The sequence below is a fragment of the Sciurus carolinensis genome, chromosome 11 (genome assembly GCF_902686445.1).
Source record: "Sciurus carolinensis chromosome 11, mSciCar1.2, whole genome shotgun sequence".
In the NCBI taxonomy this organism is placed as follows: domain Eukaryota; kingdom Metazoa; phylum Chordata; class Mammalia; order Rodentia; family Sciuridae; genus Sciurus; species Sciurus carolinensis.
The window spans coordinates 86,967,082-86,993,659 of NC_062223.1; the positions used below are offsets into that span (position 1 = coordinate 86,967,082).

Genomic DNA, 26,578 nt, shown 5'->3' on the forward strand with positions numbered 1-26,578 from the left:
TAGTATCCTGTGATTGAAGGGAAAGAATTATTCTCTAATACACAGAGGGCTGACTTCAGCCTTTTCCCTCATTTATCTCTACTTTGTAAGACTCCGCATGGGTAGCAGGGTGTAGGTTAAATGAGTTCTAGCAGGAATTGGACACAGAGGTTGTTATGGTTTGGATGTGAGGTGTCCCCCTAAAAGCTCACATGTGAGACCATGCAAGAAGGTTCAGAGGAGAAATAATTGGGTTATAAGAGTCTTAATCTAATGAGTGATTAATCCTCTGAGCGGTTAACTGAAGTGGTAGGGTACAGCAGGAGGAGATGGGAATTGGGGGCATAGCTTTAGGGATATTATTTGTATCTGGCAAGTGGAGACTTCTCTCTCTCTCTCTCTCTCTCTCCTCTCTCTCTCTCTCTCTCTCTCTCTTCTCTCTCCTCTCTCTCTCTCTCTCTCTCTCTCTTTTCTCTCCTCTCTCTCTCTCTCTATCTCTCTTTTTTCTCTCTCTCTCTCTCTCTCTCTCTTTCTCTCTCTCTCTCTCAGTTTTCTGATCACCATGTGAGTTGCATCCCCTCTTCCATAATCTCCCACCATGATGCTCAGCCTCACCTTGAACCCCAAGGAATGGAGCTGGCTTTCTGTGGAAATTTTGAGCCTGCAAATAACTTTTCACTCCTCTACAATTGTGCTGGTCGGTCGTGTGGTCACAGCAACAACAAAGCTAACTAGGAACAGAGGATTGAGGACCTGATCCCATAAACACATGAGTGCCTTAAGAATTTAGTCCTTTAGATAAACACTTCAGCTATTTTTCTCATCCTTTCTGAGAGTCTCAGGTGTTTAACATGAAGAAACAGAAGTCAAAACATGATGCTAATGATCAAAGGGCAGAACTAAATGACTTTTTGCATGACAAAACTATAAGGACATATAATAATGTGTGTGCAAATGGACTGTGAGTTGTAAGGTACTTTAGAAATGCAATGAATGATTATAAAACATTAATCATTTTAAACATTAATATATAAGGACTAGAACTTTAGTTCAGTGGTAAAGTCCTCACCTAGTACATGTGAGGCACTGAGTTCAATCCTCATCACCACATAAAAATAAACAAATAAAAATATTGTGTCATCTAAAGCTAAAAGATATTTTTAAAAATATTTAATAGTTAATTCCAGTTACTAAAATTATTAGGACACTTTTTCTGACTTCAAATCTAATATACTGTCCATACATTGAGTTAAAGAACTTTCAAAACAATTTTTTAAAACTGCTTTCAGAAAACCTTTAAATGATCATTTTTAGAGAAAGATACAGGCATATAATGCATATACAAAAACATAGTTGTATGTTTATATGTTCATAAATACATAGAAATGTGTTTTGAGTTGTTGTTTTTGGGTTTTTTGTTGTATTAGGGATTGAACCCAAGGGGACACTTAACCACTGAACCACATCCCCAACCCTTTTTATTTTTTATTTTGAGGCAGGTTCTCAATAAGTTACTATGGGCTTTGCTAAGTTGATGAGGCTGGCTTTGAACTCTCAATACTCCTGATTCAGTCTCCCAAGCCACTAGGATTAGAGGTATGTGCCACTATGCTGGCTCAGAAATAAGTTTTTATGTATGCACATTTATGTTTGCATGAATACTTTATTTCACCTTTATCTTTTGATCATAAAGATATATAACTTCAGAGCATGATGTTAAAGGAAAAGAGAAAATGAAATTTTGCCAGGTGCCAAAGTCCAATATAGGTAAAAATACATGCACAAAATGGTACACTGGAAGTCATAAGACATCAAGATAAAATGAAAAAGGGATTTCAAAGGAAGTACTAGACCACACTTACAAGATTCAAAGGAAATTGCCAAGAACCAGTTTCAATACTCTGAAGACTTATGAGGGTCTACAGAGTTTGGATGGTTGGAGATTTAGAAAAGGGAGATGTGCGGTCTCACTTTTCACCAACAACTAGTAAAAAAGGCATCAATCGACAGAGTTAAAATATAACTTTCTTGGATTTGGGAGACTAGAATACTGGGATCTGACTCCAATCTGAGAAGTTTTAACCATTGAGATAACATGGAAAATTGGTTATTGAGACAGAAGAGGTGGCTTTATCTGGGTCTGCACTCTCAGAGTTTGTTAAGGCAAAAGATCCATTCTAGAAATATGGTGTCCACTAAGACAATGCTTTATGTAGGATGAGCTGCTGTAAAACCTGAGGTTTATAAAAAAAACACATTGAATAATAAAGAAGGGAGTTGATTTATACTTGTATGCAGATGATATGAGTCTATACATACAAAAACCTAAAGATGTCATCAAAAGACTATTTACCATTCTGTAAAGTAGTAGAATACAAAACTGACATACAAAAATCAGTAACTTTTCTACATACCAATAACAAACACTTTGGGAAAGAAATATAAGGAAGCAACTGCGTTTACAATAGCTCCCCAAATTAAATTAAATACCTGGGAGTAATTAAGTATGTAAAAGACTTCCACAATGAAAATTATAAAACACTGAAGAAAGAAACAGAAAAAACTAAAAGGTGGAAAGACCTTCCAAGTAACTGGATTGAAGAATTAATATTGTTCAAACATTAATACTATAACACAGAGCATGGATGTTAGGTAGGTTCTTTGCCTCATGAATTCAAAGAATGAAATCCATGGACACAGGGTGAGTGCAGTGCAAAAGGATATATTAGAGTAACAGAAAGAAAGCAGAGCTCCCAAAGAGGGAGGGATCCCAAAAGAGGGATGCCCATGGATGTCTGTTGTCTAGAGGTTTTTATGAGCTTGATCCTTTTTTATGAGGTTTTTATGAGCTTGGTCTCTGTAGGTGATTGGTAGAATATAGGATTCAGAAAGGGACAATCAACTCTATTTTGTCTTCTTCAACACATCTGGAGAGTGTAGTTTTCAAACCTTCAGTACTGTAAGGGTGGTGGTGAGAGTTTGTTGGCTCAAGGGAAAGTGTTTGGAGAAGATTTTGTGGTTGACTATTGCTAGGGGTTGGGAGAAGAGGTAACTAAGGACGAGTTGTTGCTGTTGAAGCTGTCAGGGGCTGTGACAGGATGTTGTTCTCCAAGCCCAATGTCTTCTTCTAGGATGGCATGGTCTCATTCTCTCTTTCCATTCTCCAGGATCCTTATCCTGTCTGCCTTTATCCTGTCTTCCTTAATACTACCCAAAGTGATAAGGCAGATTGAAATTCTTGTCAAAATGCCAGGATTTTGACTTCGCAGAACTAGAAAAAGAATCCTAAAATTTATATGGAAGCACAAAAGACCCTGAGCAACCAAAACAATTTGAACAAAAAAGAACAAAGCTAGAGGAATCACAATACCTGCTTTCAAGACATACAACAGAGCCATAGTAACAAAAACAGAAATGGTACTGGCATAAAAACAGAAGTATAGACCAATGGAACAGAATTGAGTACTCGGAAATAAATTCAATCATCTTCAGGCAACTGATTTGCAAAAAGGGTTCTGAAAATATACCTTGAAGAAGGAATACTCTTCAACAATTGTGCTGGGAAATTTGAATATCTACATGTAGAAGACTGACACTAGATTCCTATTGTTCACCCTGTACAAAAGTGAAGTCAAAATGGATCAAACACCTTAATAAAAGAACAGAAACGACTACTGGAAAATAGGAGAAACACTTCAAGATGTTGGCACCAGTCACAATTTCCTGAAGAGTTCAATGTTTCTCCAAATAAAATAGTTCAAGACTTCAATAGTTCAGCAAACATAACCAAGAATTGACAGTTGGGATTACATAAAATTAAAAAGCTTCTACTCAACCAAGGAAACAATAAACAGAGTGAAGAGACAGCATACAGAATAGGAGAAAATAAGCTATCCATTAATCTAACAGAGGATTAATATCCAGAATATATAAGGAAATAAAAAAAATCTTAACATCAGAAGAGCAATCCAATTAAAAAATAGACAAATGATCTGAACAGTCAATTCTTTAAATGGCCCAATAGATCTATGTAAAGAATGCTCAGTTTCTCCAGCCATCAGAGAAATGCAAATCAAAACTACATTGAGATTCCATCTTACTCCAGTTAGAATGGCTATTATCAAACACACAGACATAGACACTAACAGAGGCTGATGAAGATATAGAGGAAAAAGGAAGCCTTATACACTGTTGGGGGGAATGGAATTAGTACAATCACTATGAAAAACAGTATGGAAGTTCTGCAAAACACTAAAACTAGAATTACCATATGATCCACCTCCTGAAAGAGATAACCCATTTTTTCTGCAACACTATTAACCATCACCTACATATGGAATCAGCATAGGTACCTGTCAATGAATGAAAGGTAAAGAAAATATGGTACATATGAAAAAGACAGAGTATTACTCTTCTATAAAGAATAAGATCCTGTCATTTGCAGGATAATAGCTGGAACCAGAGGACATCATGTGAAGTGGAAGAAGCTACAAACAGAAAAACAAGTATATGTTTTCTCTCAGATGTAGAAAACAAACAAAAAAGACCTGAAAGAGGAAGGGCTACAAGGGAAAGGTGAGGAAGGTAAAAATGTAGAGGATGAACACAATCAATGCATATGTGGAAATATCACAGTGAATCCCATTAACTTGTACAATTATTATGTGTAATAATTATAATTATTTTTTAAAAAGAAATGTAGCATCCACATATAGGAGATTTAGTTAGAAAGACCCAGAAAAGAAAATTCCCAAAGAACCACAAAAGTGCTCATGAGAGAAAAACTTTAAAGTCAGATTGCCCAGGTTAAAATCTCAGCTCCACCATTTGCTACCTAGCTGATCCTGGGCAAGTTGCTTAACCTCTGTTTGCCTGTTAAGAAGATTAAAAGTGTTAATATGAATAAAGCATTGAGAACTTTTCCTGTGCATAATAAGCACTATGTAAGGGTCAGCAAATTTCTTTGTTGTTATTAGTATCATTATCATCGTGTGTCAGGCTCAGAAAGCAAAATGCACAATGCCAGTTCAATGAAAACTTTTTGCTCTTTTCTGTTTTTCTCTCCTGCTCCAAACTTGAAGAGATCAATAACCAACTGATAAACAGGGAAGGAGAAGAAACTAGAAGATTACAGCATCTCCTTTCCCCAAAGCAAAAGTCATACCTGAAAATTCCATAATAGGAGAGACAAAATAATTTGCAAAGTACTCAGAATTTTGATATTTGGGATGGGATGATTATTATTACAGAATTGACACTATATCTGTAATTTTTAAATGATCAAAAGACTTTTTATTGCTTTTAAATTACTAGAAAATCATAGAAATTCATGTGACTACTCAAGTTTTCATTCAGAGGGACAGACAAGGACTACTGTTGTTCTAAGAAAGTGATGGGAGCCCAAAATAAAGTGACCCCTATTATTACATTCCATAAGTCCTCCTTGTCCAATGTATCACTTGGAGATGCAAATAATAATAATCATAATTACAAGTAGTGCTTATTTTTTCCATTCAAGTTGGGCATAATTGCTCATATTTCTCAATATATGACTTCATCCCTTCCTGGTCTTTCCATTTACTTTTATTTTCTCAAGTTTCAAAAGATGTTTAAAATAAGTTGGCCTCATTTGATTCTGAGGAAATCCTTACTAAGATTGACGCCGTGCTGGGGAGTCAGGCATTCTCCTCTTCTATAAATGAGGAAAATGCTGCTGACCTATTCTCCAGAGGATGCTGAGAACAAGGGGTTTTCAGCAGGCCCTAATGGTGGTGCTGAGTCACCCTTATGCTTTCCAAAATCCGTTGTGACTCCCCAGGCTAGCAGAAGTGTAGTCTGTGGCTAATGTATAAAAGGATTAAAAGTGCAATGTTAAAATAATATTCTTACTACCTAGTTACTCAAGTTAAACGATGATAGGTGGGATAAGTTCACAGTTCACAGGATGGCCATATTTCAAGACTATAAATAGAAGTCATTGCTGTGACCTGATATTTCATGGCCTCAGAGGGAAGAGAAAAGTGGAATTGGACTCAGAGACATTTCCCAGATGTATAATGAAATAATATTTACTGAGCAAGTATTAGATTACCACCACTTGACATGTATTGTTAGCTCAATTTATTGTTACATTAACTGGAGAAGTAGTGGAAGAGAGTGTTTGATACTTGGAAGAATCCAATGAAGCTGGGTTAGAATGCCAGTGTATTCACTTTTTAAATCCATGCTGTTGGATAAATTTTAAAGTCTCTGTTTCAATTTCCTCTTCCATAAAATGGGGTGAATAGGACCCAGTTTAAATGGATTATTGTTAGAATTATAAAATATAATACATGCAATACATTAGTCCAAGGTCTATTGTATAATCTCATAGTAATAAGATAAATATATAGCTTAGAAAATATTTGTCTTATTAATCAGGAATCTTTCTCTTTTACCACTTATCTCCTCTGAGTTCGTATTCTCATTTCTGAGTATCAAATAACAATGTTGACCTTACAAGGTTACTATAAAAATCAAATTTTAAAAAGTGCAAGAAAGAGTTTAGCAAATATCTAGAATTTTAAATCTTAGTTTTGTTCAGAATCAATATCTAGAAGTTTTGTTAATCAATATCTAGAAGAAGGAAATAATGTCTAAAATACTCCAGAAATTTTAAGATGGATAAATTAGAGAGCTATAATTGACTCTGCAGTCTGGGAAATCATTAGTCTGCAAATATCTCCAAGAAATATAATGTGGCAATTTCAGCATTTTGCAGAGGCCTGTCCCAATATTCCTTGAAGCTCTGCAAACCTCTAAAGTTGAATTTTTACTATGCATAGTTTGATGCAATAGAGTAAGCATCTAAATCTTTAGATTTTAAAACATAGTTTTGTAAAATATTTAAATGAAATTAATTTTTGCATGCTGTCACTGCATCCTACCAAGAAGATGAGAAAGAAGCATGGGCTACAACTGTACTTTTCTCCTTACAAGAAAGAAAACTTGGACACAATCTACCACTGCAGTCAATGAATATTCTTCATTGGCAGATCTTATCCATTATATCATAAACTACAAGCTCTATGGAAACATAAAAGATTATGACTTCTAAAATAAGCTACTTTTTCCCAAAACATTTAAAATTCATCTGTAAAAATACCTTTCTTGAATTAAAAAATTAACAGTTAATGAAAAATATCTGAAATTTCAGGACCCTAAAATAAGGTCAATCCTTTGTGGAAAGAGATGCCATTCAGAAACAAGATCAAAGCAATTTAGTTTTATTCTCGCTGCTACCATAGAGACAAAGAAAAAAACAGTGAAGAGATTTAACAGACTTAATTCTTCCTGAAATTTATAATTAACTACATGGGAAAGGGGACAATTACCATATTTCCAAAGAATAAAGGATTTTAAAAGTTGAGCTTTTGATAAGACATAATTACAACCTATTAAATATGCAATTCATATCAATTTGTTCTTATAATCTTCTTGAATTTCAAAACATGCATATATATTGGACAGTGTTTTCTGAAAAATACTCATGGAATGCCATCAATTTAAGTTTCCAGAATTTTTTCTCATCAGAGGATTTTCTCAGATACTGAAAATCTGGCAAATACTAATACAAAGAAGGAGGTCAACGAATATTACTTGTGAATGTGCATGTCTTCCTGACACCTATAATATGTATTTGGGGAACAAATGTTAATCAATGAAAGAATCTGCTAGCTTTAGTAGATCAGGTGCCATAGACAACATCAAGCAGTCAACCAGGAAGAACCAGCAATTAGACCTATCCTCGATTTAAATAGAACTTCTCATTGCTGAAGTAAATTACATGTGTTTTAATTCAGGACAGTTTTATTTTAAAAAGAGTAGCAAGAAGACACTAGTTTAAAATCTTGGGAGATTCATAACAAAGACTAGGGAGGGAGAATTTATCTGGAAAAAATGTACATTTTAATTTATGGTTTTCTTAGCAAATGATTTTCAAATTTTTTATTATTAAGGATACTTAAATTCCCCTTATATTTTTCCTTGTAAAAACATGAAATATAGGACAGGCAAGCTAAAAACACTTCATGATTGTGTTTTCATACCACAACCAAAATTCCTGCTGGTATGGATAATAAATGGTATGATTCATATCTTTGAAATTTGAGTTTGGGATATTCTTTTTGAGAAATGTAAATAAGGAGTCTTCAAGGAGAATCTCTATTACTGAATATACTGCTGCTTAGGAAAGTGGTATATTTGATTATTCTGAGTCATTTCTGTCTAGGGTCTCAGAATAGTTTCAAGGGAACATTTGAAAGTATGTAAAGTACCTAAAGCTTTTAACTGAGTTCTCAACTACAGAATAATATAACATCTATTCAATGCTCTTTTTGCATACTGCTGGTATCATCTGTGGCTAGTTGGACAAATTCCAAGTAATAATCATTTTTATAGATTTTAAAAGTTCTTTTGGAGGCTACTTGGGTAAAGTCATACTTGGGGTACTAATGATACACTTTGTTCTCTGAAATGCAAACCCATATAAAAAATAGCAGAATTTCTGGGAACCCTTTCCTAGACAGGTTCATATCCTGAAACTAAATGCAACATAATGCATCCTGACTTGACAATAAAATTGAGTTCTATTATTTATATAATATTTTCATGAGCTGATAACTTAGGAAAATAAAACCATTTTTAAAATTTCACATTACATAGCTTTCTGACAAATTTTAATGTTTTCATAGAAAAAGTATATTACTAATAAAATACTATACCTTTATAGTATGTTTATAATAAACACATTACTTACATATTACAATGTCAAACCATTTTCCCCAAAACGAGCTCAAGTATTGTACTATATTTTATCACTGAGAAGTTAAATGGATGTGAGTTGGCATCTTTCACCAAGTTAAAAGCCTGATTTGACTACTTTAGCTCTTTTTAAATAAAAAATGTGCAATTGACTTCTAGCTATTTTTACACTTGAACTTCAGAAATTTAAATTATAATCAGGATAAGTTGGTTTGTCATAGATACGATCCAGCTGCCAGTGGTTTTGGTGAGTGAAGCCCTTTATCTCTGTTTCTTATATTAAGATGGCATTTCAAGTGTCATTTCAGACCTACCAACTATTCACAGACAAGTTTACTGAAAAGTCATCAAAGTACAAAGATCTCGTTCATAGTCATTTATTGTAAAAATATATATTATACGCATGTATACACATGTATGTGTATGTATATATGTGCACATATGCTTGTATATGTTTATGTACATGAAAATACACAATATATATGTATGTTTATATACATGCATATGTAGTGTAACTTACATAAAATATTCCATCCACTCACTTATTTCACTTATTTAATGAAATATACATCAATGCCTGTGAAAGTATCAATCAACATTTATAATATACCTGCAAGTACTGTGCTAGGTGACTGGCCATCAATATGACTAAGAACTTTCCCTTTCCTCATGGAATTCACATTCTAGAAAGAGATAAGCACATGTAAAACCTAAAAATACAACTAGATAAAGGTTCTTACAAAGATCAGACAGTGTACTGACACCATGGAGAAGGGCTAACTCTGTCAGGTAGAGTAGTATCAAGGAAATTATTCACAGAGTCTGCATTTAAGCTGAGTCTAAACGTTAAAAAGAATTTATTAGGTAAGTGTCAGGATAAGGAGTTGAGAGGCATTTAAGGCTCAAGGAAAAAAAACAGGTATGAGGATGTTAGATGGTTTATGCTTGACTAAGGCTAAGCCATGAAGGGTGGTGAGAACTGAGATAGAAAGTTAGAATAGAGATTCTGCTTTCTAGCAATCTCAGAGAGGATGCCATTGCATTGGCGAAGAGACCACACTTTGCATAATAAGATAATAGGAAACTGGGAACCCTTGAAGGATTTAAATCAGAAGTGTAACATATGTATACATATTACACACAGACCATTTTAAGGAAGAGTTCAGTTAACAGTGTGGAAAATGTATAGCATGGGAGTATAGACAAGGCAGAAAGACTAATACAGATTTTATTATAGTAATCCAGATAAAATTCAGTGAGAATCTGAAAAAGACCACTGGTAGTACAAATGTAAACTAAGAAAAGATGAGGAAAAAGAATTGGGACTGTTGGGATTCAGGGGACAATAGCAATAAAGAGCAACTCCTATTTTCGAACCATGAAACAGAGATAATGGTATGCTATCCATTGAGCAGAAAATACAAAGGAGAATGATTTTTACTGGAAGGACTCCAAGGAGTAGAAATTTTCTAGAATTTTTAATTTAAGTTTACTTATTAGATCAATAGATTTCCAAACTCTAAGGATTTATTCATTTAATGTTAAACCAATTTCTCAGAAAATCTACTGCCTTCTAAAAAGTTAGCTCAAACATTGAATTACTTAGATACAAAAAAATGGATATGTGTGGGAAGGAGTATTAGAATAGGTATGAGGAACAGGGGTAATTTTCATAGGATTTCTAATCTGGTACTAATTTTGAATGCACCATGGAAGAGAAAGTTAAAACATGGTATCTTTCTCTCACCAGTAAAGACATGTAAACCTTGGAAATACTTATTCATTGAAGCCAGAGGGAATTCCCATTACCATGACTACAAAAGTAGAAATTTACACCAGGGTGGGAAACTGGCTAACTGAATCAATGATCTCACTGTGAAATTTATCCTTAAATGTCAGAGTCTCAGAAAAGAAAAAATGAAAGACGAGGTAGAAGAAAAGAAACATTTGCATCTATTATTTATTGGCTATGTGTAAGTACAGTTGCTATACTAAGACCTCTGTGTATTTGCATTTGCTGTTCTCTTTGTTTGGGATTTTCTTTGCCAAAATCTTCACAAAGCTGGTCCTTTTAAGTTCTAAGAACTTGCTTAAAGAGGCCTTCTATGTCCACCCTGTCTAAAATAGTTGTACTCATCCATCACACTGTATTGTTTCTTGGCTTTCTAAAAATCATGAGTTATTAGTGTCTGAAATTATGTTTATTCTTTGTGTGCCTTGTAACAGCCTGTATCTTCATTCTAGAATGCAAGTCTTCTGAGGGCAAGGAAGTTATCTGATTTTATTCACTGTTCTATTCCCTACTGCTGAGGATAATAAGAGGCACCTAGCAAACAGATATGTGTGGAGGTAACGAATATTGAATTTAATCCTTATCACAGCCCTTTCAAGCACTTATTATTTCATTTTACTAATAGAGAAATTGAGATTTAAATAAATTAAGTAATTTGGCCCAGACAACAGAACTAATAACAGGCAGAGCTAGAACTCCACATAAGTATCTGACTTCATCAAACCTTATGCTGTTCTGCCCCTCTAAAGCCAAATTCCTGATGGATGAAAATTGTTCAACTGCCCCACACTCAATTCTCTGAGGAATCTCAGATATGTCAGGACAATCTGCCTGTGTCATTAAAGTTAGCATACAATTGGGCTGGCGATGCAGCTCAGGGGTAGAGCACTTGCCTAGCATGAAAGAGGGCCTGGGTTCAATCTGCGGTACCACAGAAAATTTTAAAAATTGCGTATATTAATTCTAACATATGTAGACAAAGCTCTCATATTCTTGTCCATAGAGTGATGCTAATGATAATAAAAAGATACCAATTTACACTAGGATATCCTCTTTTCAATAATTATACTCAACCTTTCTATATAAACAGTATTTTGTATTTTTTAAATAAACCAATGTAATTCTGCACAATAATCCTATGTGGGAAGTACTGATAAACCCATATCATTACCCCCATTTCAACTTCAGAAAATAAGGTTCAGAGACTGTAAACTGAATTAACTTAAGATTACTAGTATAATAAATGGAGAACTCAAGACTGAATTTTCTGAATCTTGATCCAAAGCACATTTCCAAATTGCCTTTGGTGAAACATACGTAAATGCAGTGAGACAGGTCTCTCAGGCAGCTGTAATCATGAGTAATCTGCTTTAAGAAAATCTTATCTATAAACATTCAGATGAAATAATGGTTAAATAATGGAAAGAAGTGATGAATTCTTTTGTACTTTATAAAGAGAGTTATACAATTCACTTAAATTTGAGCACAATAAATGTTTAAATATTATTTGATTTGTAAATTTTTATTTGTATTGTTTCCTTTGCAAATCCACATTGGTCTCATAAAATAAAATCTACATAAAGGTCTAATAAAGAATGATCCTCTCAAACTCATAGCTGTTCACAGCACATGTGACTTTTACTCACAGAACCAAGAGTGTGAAGTGAAAAAACATCTTGGTAATCCAGACTGACAGGAAAACCACATACTACTGTTGTGTTAACAGATGATTAATATGATTCATAGAATGAAATTTTATTCATTTCTAAACATTTACTCTCATATGCTATGGCTATGTGTCAAAAAAAAACTACAAATCTACAACTAGTTGTGAGTCATTTTAACATTATGCGGGTGCATTGTTTTTATTTAGTTAAATATTTAGGTTGAGAAGAAATAAAATACAAAATACACTATCAAGGTATGTTTTAAAAAACAATTACCTTGATGTGATTCAATCGGAAACAATGAGAGTGGATAGAATCACAGATATTAAAGTCATAAAAACCTGAGTTTGAAACTCCACTAGGAAACATCTTAATTGTGTGAGTGTGCCTCACCTTCAAGATGCAGAGAAGGTCATTACTTCATTGGGTCAGGCTAAGGGTAAATGAGTTTTAATAAAATTCATCAGGTTCCTTCAATGTCTCAGACATTATATATTCAAAAGTGAGGAAGAAAATAGAGGGGACTATTCCCCTCCCTCATGGAGGTACTATCCTCTCAAGGATGAAAGAGAGAAAATAATCACATGAATAAGTGTCTAAATATGAATTGTGATATGTAGAAATACAGGATGAGAATGTAGTGTCATATGTCATGAACCTAAAAGACAAGTAGGTTTAGAGAGGTAAACAGAAGACTACTAAGTGGATGTTCCCAAAATAGGAACATGGTTGGCACCTTTAAAGAATAGAGGGGAGCCAGCAAGGCCAATATGTACATTAGCTTAATGAAGAAGAAAAGAAACATAGGTTTTAAAACAAGGACTTGTCTGTTCAATTCTTAAAATTGTTAGAGTTTAAAATATGAGGTAAAGTAATAGCAGACGAGAGGAATTCACGTTGTAAGTCAAGAGAAAAATCATGCTACAGTAAGAAATTGGATAACTACTTAACCTCAGTAAAGTATCATCACTTCTGCATGAGAGTGACACCCTTGGGCTTGTGTATTTGGTAGATTCCTCTGGCAGCTGGAAAGAATCCTTAAAGGAGAGCTAAGCTATTATATTAAAGGCATTAGTTTCTCAACGTGTTATATGCTATTAAAATGGTTAATCCCAGGTTACTAAGGCAGTCATGGAATCTCTTCACTTTGGTTCTTTTCCTTGATTTTCTACACAAAAACATCAAATAGTGTTAATATGTCCCTACTCTTAACTGTACTTCTTCCTTTCTATGCCATGAAGTAGATTTTCCTTAGTCCATCAAGCTCTTTGCTCCAATCTCTAGGGTTGACCTGCCAATTTGCAGACACTTGGTTAGAATGACAGGTTATCAGAACCAGTGTCATTGGCAGGATGGATATGAAAAGGGTAGCAAAGCAACATGGAAAGACAGGGAGTCTGGGGACCCCAAGAGAACAGTATTCCTATACTCTTACAAGGTAATATGCTGTTATAGTTTAGATAGGAGGTGTCCCCCAAAATTCCACGTGTGAGACAATGCAAGAAAGTTTAGTGGTGAATAATTGGGATATGAGAACCTAATCTAATCAATATATTTATCCACTTATAGGGATTAACTGGGAAGTAACTGTAGGCAGGTAAAGTGTGACTAGAGGAGGTAGGTTACTGTGGGTGTGTCTTTGGGGGGTACATTTTGTATCGGATGAGCAGAATTCACTCTTTCTTCTTCCTGATCATCATGTCCTGAGCTGTCTTCCTCCTCCATATCCTTCTGTCATAATGTTCTGCCTTCACCTCAGGCACAGAGCAAAGGAGTCAGTTATCTATGAAATATGACTTCTGAAACCATGAGCCCCAAATAAACTTTTCCTCCTCTAAATTGTTCTTGTCATGTCTTTTGGTTACAGTGATGAAAAGACTAAAATACATGCTAAACACTTTATATTTTTTTTAATCTCACAACTCTGTAAGATAGGTATCCTTTTATGAAAGAAAACTACAGAGTAGATTGTGCAACTTGTAACAGGGGAAACCATTATGTTTACTGAATAAATAGAGGGATGGGCGAAGGGACATGTTAGAAAACAGGAGAGAAATTAAATCAGAGAAATAAAATGGGAGAGAAACTGGGAGTTGGCACCAGTGTTAATAATTGATAGAAAATCCTATTTCTTTTAAAATAAATATATATCACCACTTCTAAATATTTGTAAATGGACCCCCAACCATCTTCCCTACATCCTTGTGGCTTGTTGTTCACCTTGGACACATTAAAACCCAGCCATAATGACTTTTCTTTCCTCAAATGTAAAATTCTCATTCTCATTCATTTCTTTCCCTCCCCCCTTCTTCTCCCCACCCCTCAGGAATTTATCTACTTTTACACTGTTGCCATCCCATTGTACTCTCCATTCTGCATATCAGCTTACTGGTCACTACCTTAGAATAGTCTTCACTGATCTCTGCCTACCCTGAAACCAAGTCCATTAGGTTCTGCAGGTATCCCTATGCCCATTTCCATAGCACCCTGCATTCACCTCCTTATCATACACATCACTGTTTCCATTTGGCTCTTTTTCCATTAGACTAAAAGTTCCATGAGAGCAGATGGCTCATTGTATCCCCTTGTCTTCTAGTATGTCAAGCACATAGTAAACGTTCAATAAATACTTATTAGTTTAATAAAATAAATAGGTGAATGTACTGCTTCTACCATAGGAGCAGAAGCACCTGTACATCTGCATAAACAAACAGCTTTGTCTATAAACACAGGGCCACTCAGGAAACCATTTGTTGCCCTGGTGATTTGTTTCATTTTTCTCTACCTGAAGCTGTGGCAGAAAATAAAAATTATTTTAGCTTCCCAGAAAACTGTAGTTGAAAATATTTCTAGTATAAGTCCATTCCAAAAGGACAACATGCCCCTTTTTTTCTATTAAGGTTATAATAAATAATATGATATTAACTTGATTGGTAAAAATATCTTTTAGATGTCCAACAATTTTATTTCCTTTTAGAAACTCTAAGTGACTAATTTTTGTAGAAGACTGTAGGTTGGTGAAAGCAAAAGAGAAATCATATTTACAGAAACAGATATAGTATTAACAATATTAATAATAGCTTCTCTTATGCTGCATGATCTGTTCATTCTGGCTATTTGACTTTTATTATACCATAACCTGTTAGCATATTAAATTTAATAGTGCCATCATGCCCTATTAATAAATTACAGCAGTCATTTAACATAACATATTGCAATTTTATTTGTAGATTATTTTTTAAAACTTTAAAAAATGTCTATAAGTGTGGTTAATGGACATCTGGAATGATAGCACCTAATACTGCTTTTTAAGACATTTAGTGAACCCAAATAATTTTATTTGCAGGGATAATATACTTTAGAATAATATTAGACTAGAGAGAGAAAATGAAGTACCACAGAAATACAATAAAATACACTCATTTTATGGAGACAGTGATGCATAGATGTCTCAGAGTGCCCAAAGTCATAAAGTACAAATTTACTTGGTTCACAATTCCACATTTTTCTGTTCTTATTTCAAACTCTATATGTTATTATACATGATGCTTGAGATTTCCTTTATAGTAAAAGAAAAAGTCTATTTTTTTTTAATCACTAAATCTAGTCCAGAATACTCTGCCTATTATCTAAAACTACTGGTCTTTTGGCCAATCCTCTAACAGCATGTCTCTGTCTTAATTTAGTCTAACACTATTTTCTTTATATTTTGTTGTCAAGATTATTGGATTACTTTAAATTATTCAAAACATATTTGGGAGATTGCACTACACAAAGTGTGCTGCATTAGTTACAAATTGTGTTTAATCTGTGTTACTGAGATGACTTCATTTCCCTCTGATCATGCCTGAACAGAAGGATTCATTAAAGATATTGTGGAGTGCTCAATAAATTATCCTACACTGAAATCTTTCCATGGGCTAGTAATTGCACTAGGTACTCTACATACTTTACCTCAACATCACTTAACATCTTTCTCACAGATGTAGAAATAAGCCTCAGGAAGGTTAAACAACACAACCAATGTTCTAAAGCTAATAAGCATCAGAATAACCATTTAAATTGAAGTCTTTCTCTAGAGTTCTGCTCTTCATACTGTGATGTTATTCCTCTTTCAGTAGTGATATCTGTGACAAAAGAGTTGAAATTGAAACTGGACAGAATCATTCAAAGAAAAGAGATGATTAAAGTGAGATATCTGGACATCTGGAAAGACCTTGGGATCTATATGGCAGAAACTGTTTTGAGCTGTAATGATGATTTCCTGGCCTGAAGGACCTTACTCCAAATATGAGGGGTTCTGCAAAACCAGTCTAATCAGGACTGGAACCCTTAAAACTTCAAGCAATTGGAGCTATGGGGGTGACATCTGGGAGGGGGTTATTTTATCAGAGAATTTAGATTATCAGGGAATATGCCAGTCATTTCTTTTATATGCAGAAAAAAATAAAAATGCTTCTCCAATATGTCTAATAAATCCTTTAATATTGCCATTATGCAGTAATATTTCTTAATTTGTCATAATCTCTCCTCTCACAAATCTAACATTCTTGAAAATGTGAAGCAAAGTCATATAATGAATTTATACCTACAATGTATATAATAAAGGGGAATGTGAGAAGTCAGAGGGCAGAGAAACCTGGAGGATCCAAGAGGGCTGTTGGTGCCTCTCATGACAAGGCAAGAGGTGAAAGTATTTATGTTTACTTCCACTGGAAATTTCTATAGCAGTGGTGGTCTGCTGTAGTATTGAGATATGCTACACATGAAGAGAAGTCAGGACAGATTGGAATAATTGATAGTCTCAATATCACATAAAATGTCCATTAGAAGTAAGTAACTGAGCCAGAGATGCTAGAAGATGGACTTACTGATGAAGGAAAAAGAGATGAGGTTGAACTAAGACTGAATTAAAATTTCCAAATTGTTGGCAAGTTTCTTGTCAAAGAATTTCAGGAAAGTGTACAAAGGTCATCTCTGGTGCACTGACACTTGGGAAGAAAAGTAAGATATCAGCACTGGGTTGCAAAAGGATCAGAATTGCAGTCTGAAGTGTTCCAGGAAGTCTTACTTAGGAATCTGCCATACTTCATACCATTTAAGCACTGTAATGCAATTTTGTTGTAAATATGTTTGTCTTTTAAAGATGATATAAATTACACAATAGAAACATTCACGAATATAATGAATTTTAAAGTTTGTGAAATTTCTCATGTTTGTCCTGTTGAATAATATATTTTATATAATAAATCAAAGTATGAGAATAATGACAATTGTGTCTTTTACAGCATTTAAAGCAAAGTAATACTTTCCCTTTGTACCTATAACTTTAGTCAATAATATCTTGGTAAGTACATATAAAATACACATCATAGTTTTGTTAGATTATATTATCCAAGTTGAAGGAACTTGAATCTCACTGTTGATTTAGCTTCCTCATTGCAATGGACTTCTAGTTTTGAGTTCTAATTAATAACTTTCTGTAACTTTTTTTTCAGGACTGGGATTGAACCTATGGGTGCTATCCTACTGAGCTCACATCTCCAGTTTTCTTTATTTTTTATTTTGTGAGAGGGTCTGGTTAAGTTACTATGACTGCCCTCAAACTTGCTATCCTCAACCTCCATCTCCTGAGTCGCTGGGATTACAGGTGTGAACACTAACCCAGCTTGTAACTTATTTGAAAGTACTATTAATGTTTCAAAACACTGTAAATTATTATGATTGAAGGAAAAATAATTAGATTGAATTGACAGTATTCTATCAAAAAGGTAACATTGAGTATAATGCGTTAAGAAAGATAGAATATACTTAGGATATTTTCTTTCCTAGATTACATAGACATGCATTTTCCCATGTAGCTTTTTAAAAAATTTGTTAGTTTATTTATTTTTACTGATATTACTGGGAAAGTAAATGAGATGCTTAGCAATAAAGTAAAATAAAGTATCATGTAATTTTGAAGGCTGTCAGCTAGTCCAAAAGAAGTTTCTAGGTTTAAGTCTATTAACATCAAATGAACCTGCCATGTTATACTAGGACCTTTGTGAAAATATTCATTAAATATTCTGGAATTTAATTTGTAAAACTAAGCTACTTAATGTCAAATGAAGGGGAACTTGGTTGTGTCTTCAAAATTAAATAACCTTTAGTGGTAAAAGGAGATCATAGTGGGAAATCTACATTTACTAAGCCTCATACCCTAAGCTATTGATTTTGTCATGTTTAATGGGTATTCAATAAATGTAAGACATTAAAAGATATGGCTCAAATTAACTCATGGTATGCTTTCATGAAAAATGAAAAGGAAGCTAATGAATAAGTGTCTTTTAATTAGTTTTCCTAAAATAATAGTAATTCTATTCAAATTACTAGTGTCAATGAAATTTGAATACACTAGAACTGATTACAGAGTAAAATAAAATGTATTTGAAATTTTTAGCTATCATCTGTAAAATAAACCCCACTAAAGGATGGCTTATTGATTTTATTTCATTCTCACCTTTATTTCTATTTCTGATAATGCAAATATTTCATTTGCTTCTAATCAAAACAATAATTTAAACATTAAATATTATGTTTGTTGTTTACTTTAAATCAGGGCCTAAAGATTTTTTTTTCCATTTTAAAAAAAATCACTAAAATGCAGAACATCAGAATTCTCCAATCAGAAACAATATGTCAAGCCACAGTAAAGCTGATTGGCTTCTTCAAACATAGAAGACATGGTTTTTAAATGAAAAGCTAATTACCACACTCAGAAAGACTACCCTGATATGCTATGTTAAAATGATGTGTGAACTATACTACCACTATAGATATTTCAATTATGTGCTATAAATAGATGCAAAAAGCAAATACTGCCACGAAAAACACACAGGCAAATTCTCCTTTCTTCTGCACCAACACAATATCACTTTAAGAAGTTGAAATCACAGAAAGACAGGACCTTCAAACCCTCTTAGGAAACAAATGCCCAGCAAAGTAAATTATACTCATCATTTTATCTCATGAACTGGCAGCACCTACCAGAGCTGTTTAATTACAGGACCAGAATAAGAAGAGAAAAAATGCTGCACACAACAGCTCTGCTTCCTATCCTACCTTTGTGGTGACAATGCACAGGCAATCCATCCTGGATCCCTACACAGGACTCAGTACATGGAAATCACACCAGCAAATCAGCAAAGGTGAGAAAAGCCTTTTGGTAAATAGCACACTGAGAGAAGCAGAGCGTGGATTCTGCACAGACGGCTTTTCCAAGGGGGCCCCTCATGGGAAACTCGAGCCCTTCTCCATACAGCTCAAGGCAGGCAGGATTCTCCTAGGCACCAGAAAATCCCCTAGAAATCAGCTCCGGCAAAACTTCCCGGTGGCTTGCAGGGCTCCGCGGCTGCATGGTCTTTCAGCGGATTCCGTGATGGGAGCCAGGCTTCTGCGAGTGCCCCGCACAGTTCTATCGTGGAGATGAGTGCTACACCAAGCACCAGAGAATCACATTCAGCTCTCGCTCTTGTTTCTGAATTCTGATCTGCTGCTTCAGTATACTCATAAGATTTCCTTTGCCAAAGTCCCCCCTTTGCTGCCTTCGTCTTTCCTACTAACAACTCTGAGTAAGCACAACGCAAAAAAACTAGCCGGCCCATCTATCAGCGGACTGTCGTTCCTCTGCCAGAACAGCGGCTTTTGGTAATAAAAAGCTATTTATTATAAGCATGATTCCCGGGAGCCTAAATGACTGGAAAGATATGAGTGAAAAGCTAAGGTGCATGCGGTGCTGCATACATCACATCTGAACTCACTTGCAATTTCAAGGGCAGCTTCTTACAAATGACTAACAGCTGGATAAGGAAAATCTGGCCAGGGACATAAAGAAACTGCGGATTTGGACGCTTAACTTAGAAAATGTTAATTTTTTCCCTTTTATTCACATAGCTATTCGTAAGGTCTGTGACTTAACACAAATACACAAACAACTTGAATATTTCAACAAATACGTGTATTATAAAATTGGAGTGGGGAAGGTTTCATGGTGTTTACAAAAGTTCCACGTACTGAAGCACAAACGAGTTCTTTCCCAAACTTTTCCCTCTTCGCTGGCTGTTCTGCAGGCACTTATTACGTGGGCAGAGCTTTGTGCTCCCTTCTGCAGCATTTTACCAGCCAAATGATTAACCCTCCCCTCCCTCAAATCCCTCTCTTCCAGTGAGCTGCTACATGGACTGCCTTTGAGGTACTTGACAAGCATCACTGTAGATAATAATATATTGTTTTTGTTTTTGTTTTTCTCATAGCCTTAGATACATAAGGCAGACAGGCTGAAACAGACCTAAAGACAGGAGCTCAGAGAGAAGGGAGAGGGGAGGGGGAGAGAGAGGGAGGGATTTCCGCACTGATTAACCAACAAGAAGGGAAAATCAAGGACTCCTTTCAGGAGAAAAAACTACACGGTCGTCTAGACTAATGACAATATCAAGAAGAAATGTCTAGGGATCCATACATTTCAATCACCCCTTCAAGATACTGGCAGGGCCCTTTCCCTCTCCACCCTCCTACCACCATCCTCTTTTATAAACCAAAAGTTTACTTTCTCTAATAACAATTTGTTAAAAAATGGATAGTCTCATAAGGCTCTTCTTTTTACCTTTCATGAATTATTCAGGTTCAAACCTCAATAACCTCCTGATTGCTAAATAGAAGAATGTCTCAGAAACTGACATGTCATTATTTTTACTGTTTCTAAAGACTTTTTTAAGTTCATAGCAAACCAGATATGTGTTCAGAAAAAAGGGGAGCATCTAAAGTTCAGTTTTAATACTAGAAGTATTAAATACTTCTAGTTAGAAAACAATTTCCTCTGAACTGGTAACCCACAGATATTATAAACTAGGATAATTTTCAAGTTAAATAATAAAAAAATAAATTCACAGGGTTGCCAATTAAACTAGGTAACTCTATTACGGTTCCAAATAAGAAAAGGTTAAAGAAGTATCACTTTATGAATTCACCTCCTCATTTGTTACCTCATTACCATATTTGATTCACTTCGATATTTTCTAAGCTTACCTTAGAGTATATAAACCATCATGTCCTTGAGCATTCCCAGGTACTAGAGTACTTCCTGACTGACACAACCAAAGCGTCTAACAGGTACATATTCTGATTGCCATATTCATGTTCAAAATAATTAGGTGTCATGCCTCTATACCTCTTTAAAGTTGACAAAGCACTTGTGGCATTCTCACAAGCTTAGGATGTTCAAATGATTTCCTAAGAACCTAGTAACTCTTAGTGCCAACATTAACAGGCCATTGTCTCTTAATTGCAAGTCCAGGGCTTTCTTAGTTATGATCAGAATAGAAACAGAGGTTAGAGACAGAAAGGAAGTAAATTGAAAAATGAAGTACAATGAATATTCTTACAAGGGATGCTTGTATGAAAGGTACCTTTTGTAACTGCATTCCATCTTCCTGGAGAGGAGAAATCTAAGACCAAGGAAAATTTATAAGAGGGGGTTGTCTGACCCTGGATAATCACAGATTAAAGCACTTGGTAAACTGGCCTATAGAAACAAAAGTCAACTACTCTAACACAGTTTCTGGCATTCCATAAGCACTCCTTAAATCACCTGACTGCCTCATGTTTGTTGAGGGAGGGCTCACTTTATGATTTTTTTTGATTAATATCTGTGTCATCTGTAAACTAAGCTCCTAAAAGGTAGTTTTGATTTGGTCTTCCAATTAATTGCCTAGTCTAGTACCTCATTCATGTAACAAATATATTTGCAAGTCTATTTATGCATAGACAAAACTGTCAGTAAAAGACAGAAATCAAAAATTATACTTACCATACAGCAAGCACATGGGGTGTTTTAGAATAATAGAGGTTTTAAAACCCCAGAATGGAGTAGTAGGGAGACTTTCTGAAGAACAGCCCTGGCTGAATTGAAAAGCACCCAGAGGAGCTAGCTAGAAGTTGGGAAGAAAAAAATAATTCCATATATTCTATTATATTTGAAAAAGAAATGAATGTCTTACACCTTTATCCATCCAATGGGATTCCATTAATAAAAATAGAGTAGGCACTTCACATACTGAACATTCAATTTCTGCTTAGGAAAAAAAAGAGCATTGTTCACATAATATTACATGAGTATGACTTTATTGCATGTGTGCATATGCTATGAATGTCCTATACTCATTAGTTTTGTATTCGCCACCAGCAGTTAATTGGATAGTGTATGTTTGGATGTAAGTAAAAACAACATTTTAAAGCACAGTCCCACTAAGGGTAAAGCTTTCCACTTTGTATATACCTTACACTCCATCAATATTCCATAGATATAAAGATGATAGAAAATAAGCCCACTCCTTTGCCTCGAGAGAAACAGTACTTCATTTTTAAAATTAACAAGGCATCAGCTAGACACATTTGTTGTTGTTATTGTTTTTACAGACATAGAGTTCGATTGAGTTTGTGATTTCACAAGGAGAGTTTGGCAAGAAATAAAACCACAGTCTGCAAACTGCTCTTCTTGATAGTCCTTCAGGTTAATGATATCATGCCAGGAATATATTGATTCTTAAAATCTACAGTTGAAAATTTGATACCAGAAAATCACTATAATTATTTCCCCTAAGGCTGTATCTTAATCCTTCAAATGCATTACTTTTATTTTGTTGTTTTCTTTTTATTTTTTATTTGTTTCTTTAAGATATACATGGCAGTAGAGTGTATTTTGACATATTATACATACATGGAGTATAATTTATTCTAATTAGGATCCCATTCTTATGGTTGTACATGATATGGAGTTTCATTGGTGGTGTATTCATATATAAGCAAAGAGTAAGTTATATCTGATTCATTCTACTATCTTATTCCCATTCTCCATCTCCCTTCCCTTCATTCCCCTTTGTCTAATCCAATGAACTTCTATTCTTCCCTCCCTACCCCTTGTTGTGTGTTAGTATCCACATATCAGAGAGAAAATTCTGTCTTTGGATTTTGGGGACTGACTTATTTCACTTAGCATGATAGCCTCCTGTTCCATTACTGGCAAAAGTTATAAAGTCATTCTTTTTTATGACTGAGTAGCATTCATTGTGTATATATAAACATTTTCTTTATCCATTCATCTGTTGAAGGGCACCTAGGTTGGATCCATAGCTTAGTTATTGGGAATTGAGCTTCTATAACATTGATGTGGCTGTGTCACTGTAGTATGCTGATTTTAAGTCCTTTGGGTATATACTAAAGAATGGGATAACTGGGTCATATGGGGGTTCCATTCCAAGTTTTCTGAGGAATCTTCACACTGCTTTCCAGAGTGGTTGCACCAATTCACAGTCCCACCAGCAAAGTATGAGTGTACATTTTCCCCCATATCCCTGTCAACATTTATTGTTGCTTGTATTCTTGATAATTGCCATTCTGACCAGAGTGAGATGAAAACTCAGTGTAGTTTTGATTTGCATTTCTGTAATTGCTAGAGATGTTGAATATTATTTCATATATTTGTTGACCATTCATATTTCTTCTGTGAAATGCCTGTTCAGATTCTCTCACCCATTTATTGATTGGGTTATTTGTATTTTTGGTGTTAGATTTTTCGAGTTCTTTATATATCCTGGAGATTACTGCTCTATCTGAAGTGCAGGGGTCAAAGATTTTCTTCCATTCTGTAGGCTCTTTTCTTCATGCTCTTGATTGTTTCCTTTGCTGTGAAGAAGCGTTTTAGTTTGATACTATCCCATTTACTTTGCTTGTTTTCCACAGGAAAAAAAAAATATCTAGAGTAAAATATATCCAATGTATAGTGTCCTAAAATCTAAGCGCCTTGACAGATTAACATATATCTCTGGCACCTAGCATAGTATCTGGCACTTAAGAGGTATGAAATAAATATTTGTGGAAAGAAAGAATGATCACAGTTCTGTTATTACTCTTTCTTGATAGGAGGTTTTATAAAAACCTAATTAAATCTATGATATGCATCCCTCATCCATATTAGAATCCCACATACACTCACACACAGTAATCAAAACAGACACTTATTCAGATATATTTATGCATCTATATATGTATTTAAGGCAGAAATAGATTGGCATATGTAGCTAAAGGTATTTGCAAATAAAAATATTTTCCTCAGCAGATCCAGTTTGATTCAAGAAGGCATGGTTGGAACACTTATCTATAATAACGGGAGGTTTCCAGCTGAACTATTACAACAGATGAAACAGGTGTTTGCCATTGTAATAGAATAATGGTAGTAAATATAAGCATTTTTATTAATAATTACAGTAAATTATCAAGCAGGTATTATCTGAAGTTCTGTGCCAGATACTTTGTAAATATAATCTCTGATGGTCATTCCTTCCTTCAGGAAGGAATTATAATCCCCATTTTGTGAATGCAGAAAATGAAGCTCTCTGACGATATATGACTTGTCCTGGGTGACTCCAACCCAGGTATAAAATCAATGTTCTTTCCACCTCATCACACTTCAAATCCAGAGACAGTTTCTGCCTCCCTGGGTACAACTGGAAGTGTAGCACAGACAGATCCAAAGGCCTTCTGGAACCAAAGGTAACCTAGACTCTGTGCAGACCAGTGACAAAAAATCTGTGATCCGCCTATCAACATGGTGCGTCTCTGGGCTCCTACACTGAGGTCTTTTGTAGCTTATAAGGATCTCAGGAGCAACTTCAGAAGGAATGGGCTCTGCATTAGGATGATTAGCTCCAAGGGAAATAACAAGAAATCCACCCACCTGGACTACCATCCCTGTCTGTCTGTTCCCCATATACCCAGGACAGCAGGCACACGAATGACATCTGCAAAGCTTGTTAGCTTAGTAAAATAAATAGACTGCAGGCAGGTCATGGCAAAATGCCTGCCCTCATTTCCAAACTCTCCAGAGGCAAGCAGGAAATTAGGATCAACTGGAAAAGGACTGACTTTCCCAGAGAGTTTTAATGATGAAAAAGAATATCAGGATAATATTGGATCATGCAACTAATTCGTAAAAAAGCAGAAGTCTACAAATTCTATGCAACATAAAAGTCCATATTTGTAAAAGAAATAAATAAGCAAAATAAGCAAAATTTTAAGTGAATCATCAATTACTACAGAAATTAAGAAATTTTCACTTTGAACCTATTTTTTAACCATGGTTTTATTTGCATAGAAATGAATTTCATGTCAATTTTGCTTATATATGTTAGTCAAAACAGTTAATCATAACCATATAACTCACCCAGTTATTATTACCATCAAATCTAAGCAAGCTTTTTGAAAGTTAGAGAACTATAAGTGATAAACCATACATATACATAATAAGAATATTCAATACAAATTATATTTCCTTTAAATATCACAAGTTTATGCAAACTTTAGTGAACATGAATTTCCTTCTTATGAACTCCATTTTCCCTATTACACAATGCTGTGAGTTGAATAGATTCCAAAACTTAAAATACTTGTGTGCAAGCCACAAATCTAAATGTTTTATGGTCTGAAAAACAATTTTGCTTTCAAATAATATAAATAACCTCAGCAGCATTGCTAAATACCCTTCCCCTACCCCAAACATGCCAGCCTATTATCTGCTCCTCAAATATAATATTTCAATCTAATTATTCCCAGGCATTGAATTTATTGTTCCTTCTGCCAGCAACTCATTTTCCCTAGATCCTCACAGAAGAGCTCTTTCTTCAAATCATTCAGTTTCTACTTAGATGTTACCACCTCAGTAAACCATCTCAGACTGACCCCTGTAATTAGCTTAGTTTACACTTGATCATTCTCCATTACATGATTCTGGTTTACTTCTTTCATAGCAATGCCCACAATTTGAAATCATCTTCTTTATTCTTCACTTACTATTTACCCTATCTGAAGATTATGTGTGAGAATGGGGACTCATCTGTTTTGTTCATGGCTGTATCACCAGTGTTTAAAACAACAGATTCTAAATTGATATTTTTTGAATTAAAGAATTAAAAAATGCATCGCAGGGGAACACCCCCCTACACACATTTTTTAAAGCAAGAGCAGAATATAAAATGTGCAATCTATGGTTTTTAATATTGCTTGGTTCCAAAAATGGGTTTATATTAATAATAGTATTTAAAACACATAAAACAAGTAGTAGTTTTCAGATTCAACATTAACTTCTTTTAGTTTTTTTAAATAAAATTTGTCATATATAATAAGGTATACACAAGAAACTATGGGATACATATAATAATTCTTTAAAAATGCTATAATGAAATAAATGGCCATCATTATTTTGGGGGTTGTGCAAGATAAACCATCTACTCATTAAGTATGAATC

The 26,578-nt window shown here is 34.6% G+C and overlaps 1 protein-coding gene across 4 annotated transcripts in view; it reads right to left on the reverse strand.

Annotated features, from left to right (window-relative positions):
• Dlg2 (discs large MAGUK scaffold protein 2) overlaps nt 1-26,578 on the reverse strand; it is a 2,079,243-nt gene that overhangs the window by 1,522,301 nt on the left and 530,364 nt on the right. For 2 of the 4 annotated variants that reach the window (XM_047516982.1, XM_047516981.1), the window contains exon 1: nt 19,345-19,685. The exons of the other annotated variants lie outside the window; for them this stretch is intronic. In XM_047516982.1, coding sequence (XP_047372938.1) covers nt 19,345-19,374 — 30 coding nt within the window. In that variant the 5' untranslated portion in view covers nt 19,375-19,685. Of the gene's footprint in view, nt 1-19,344; nt 19,686-26,578 lie in introns of those variants that run through there. 4 annotated transcript variants of the gene reach the window in all.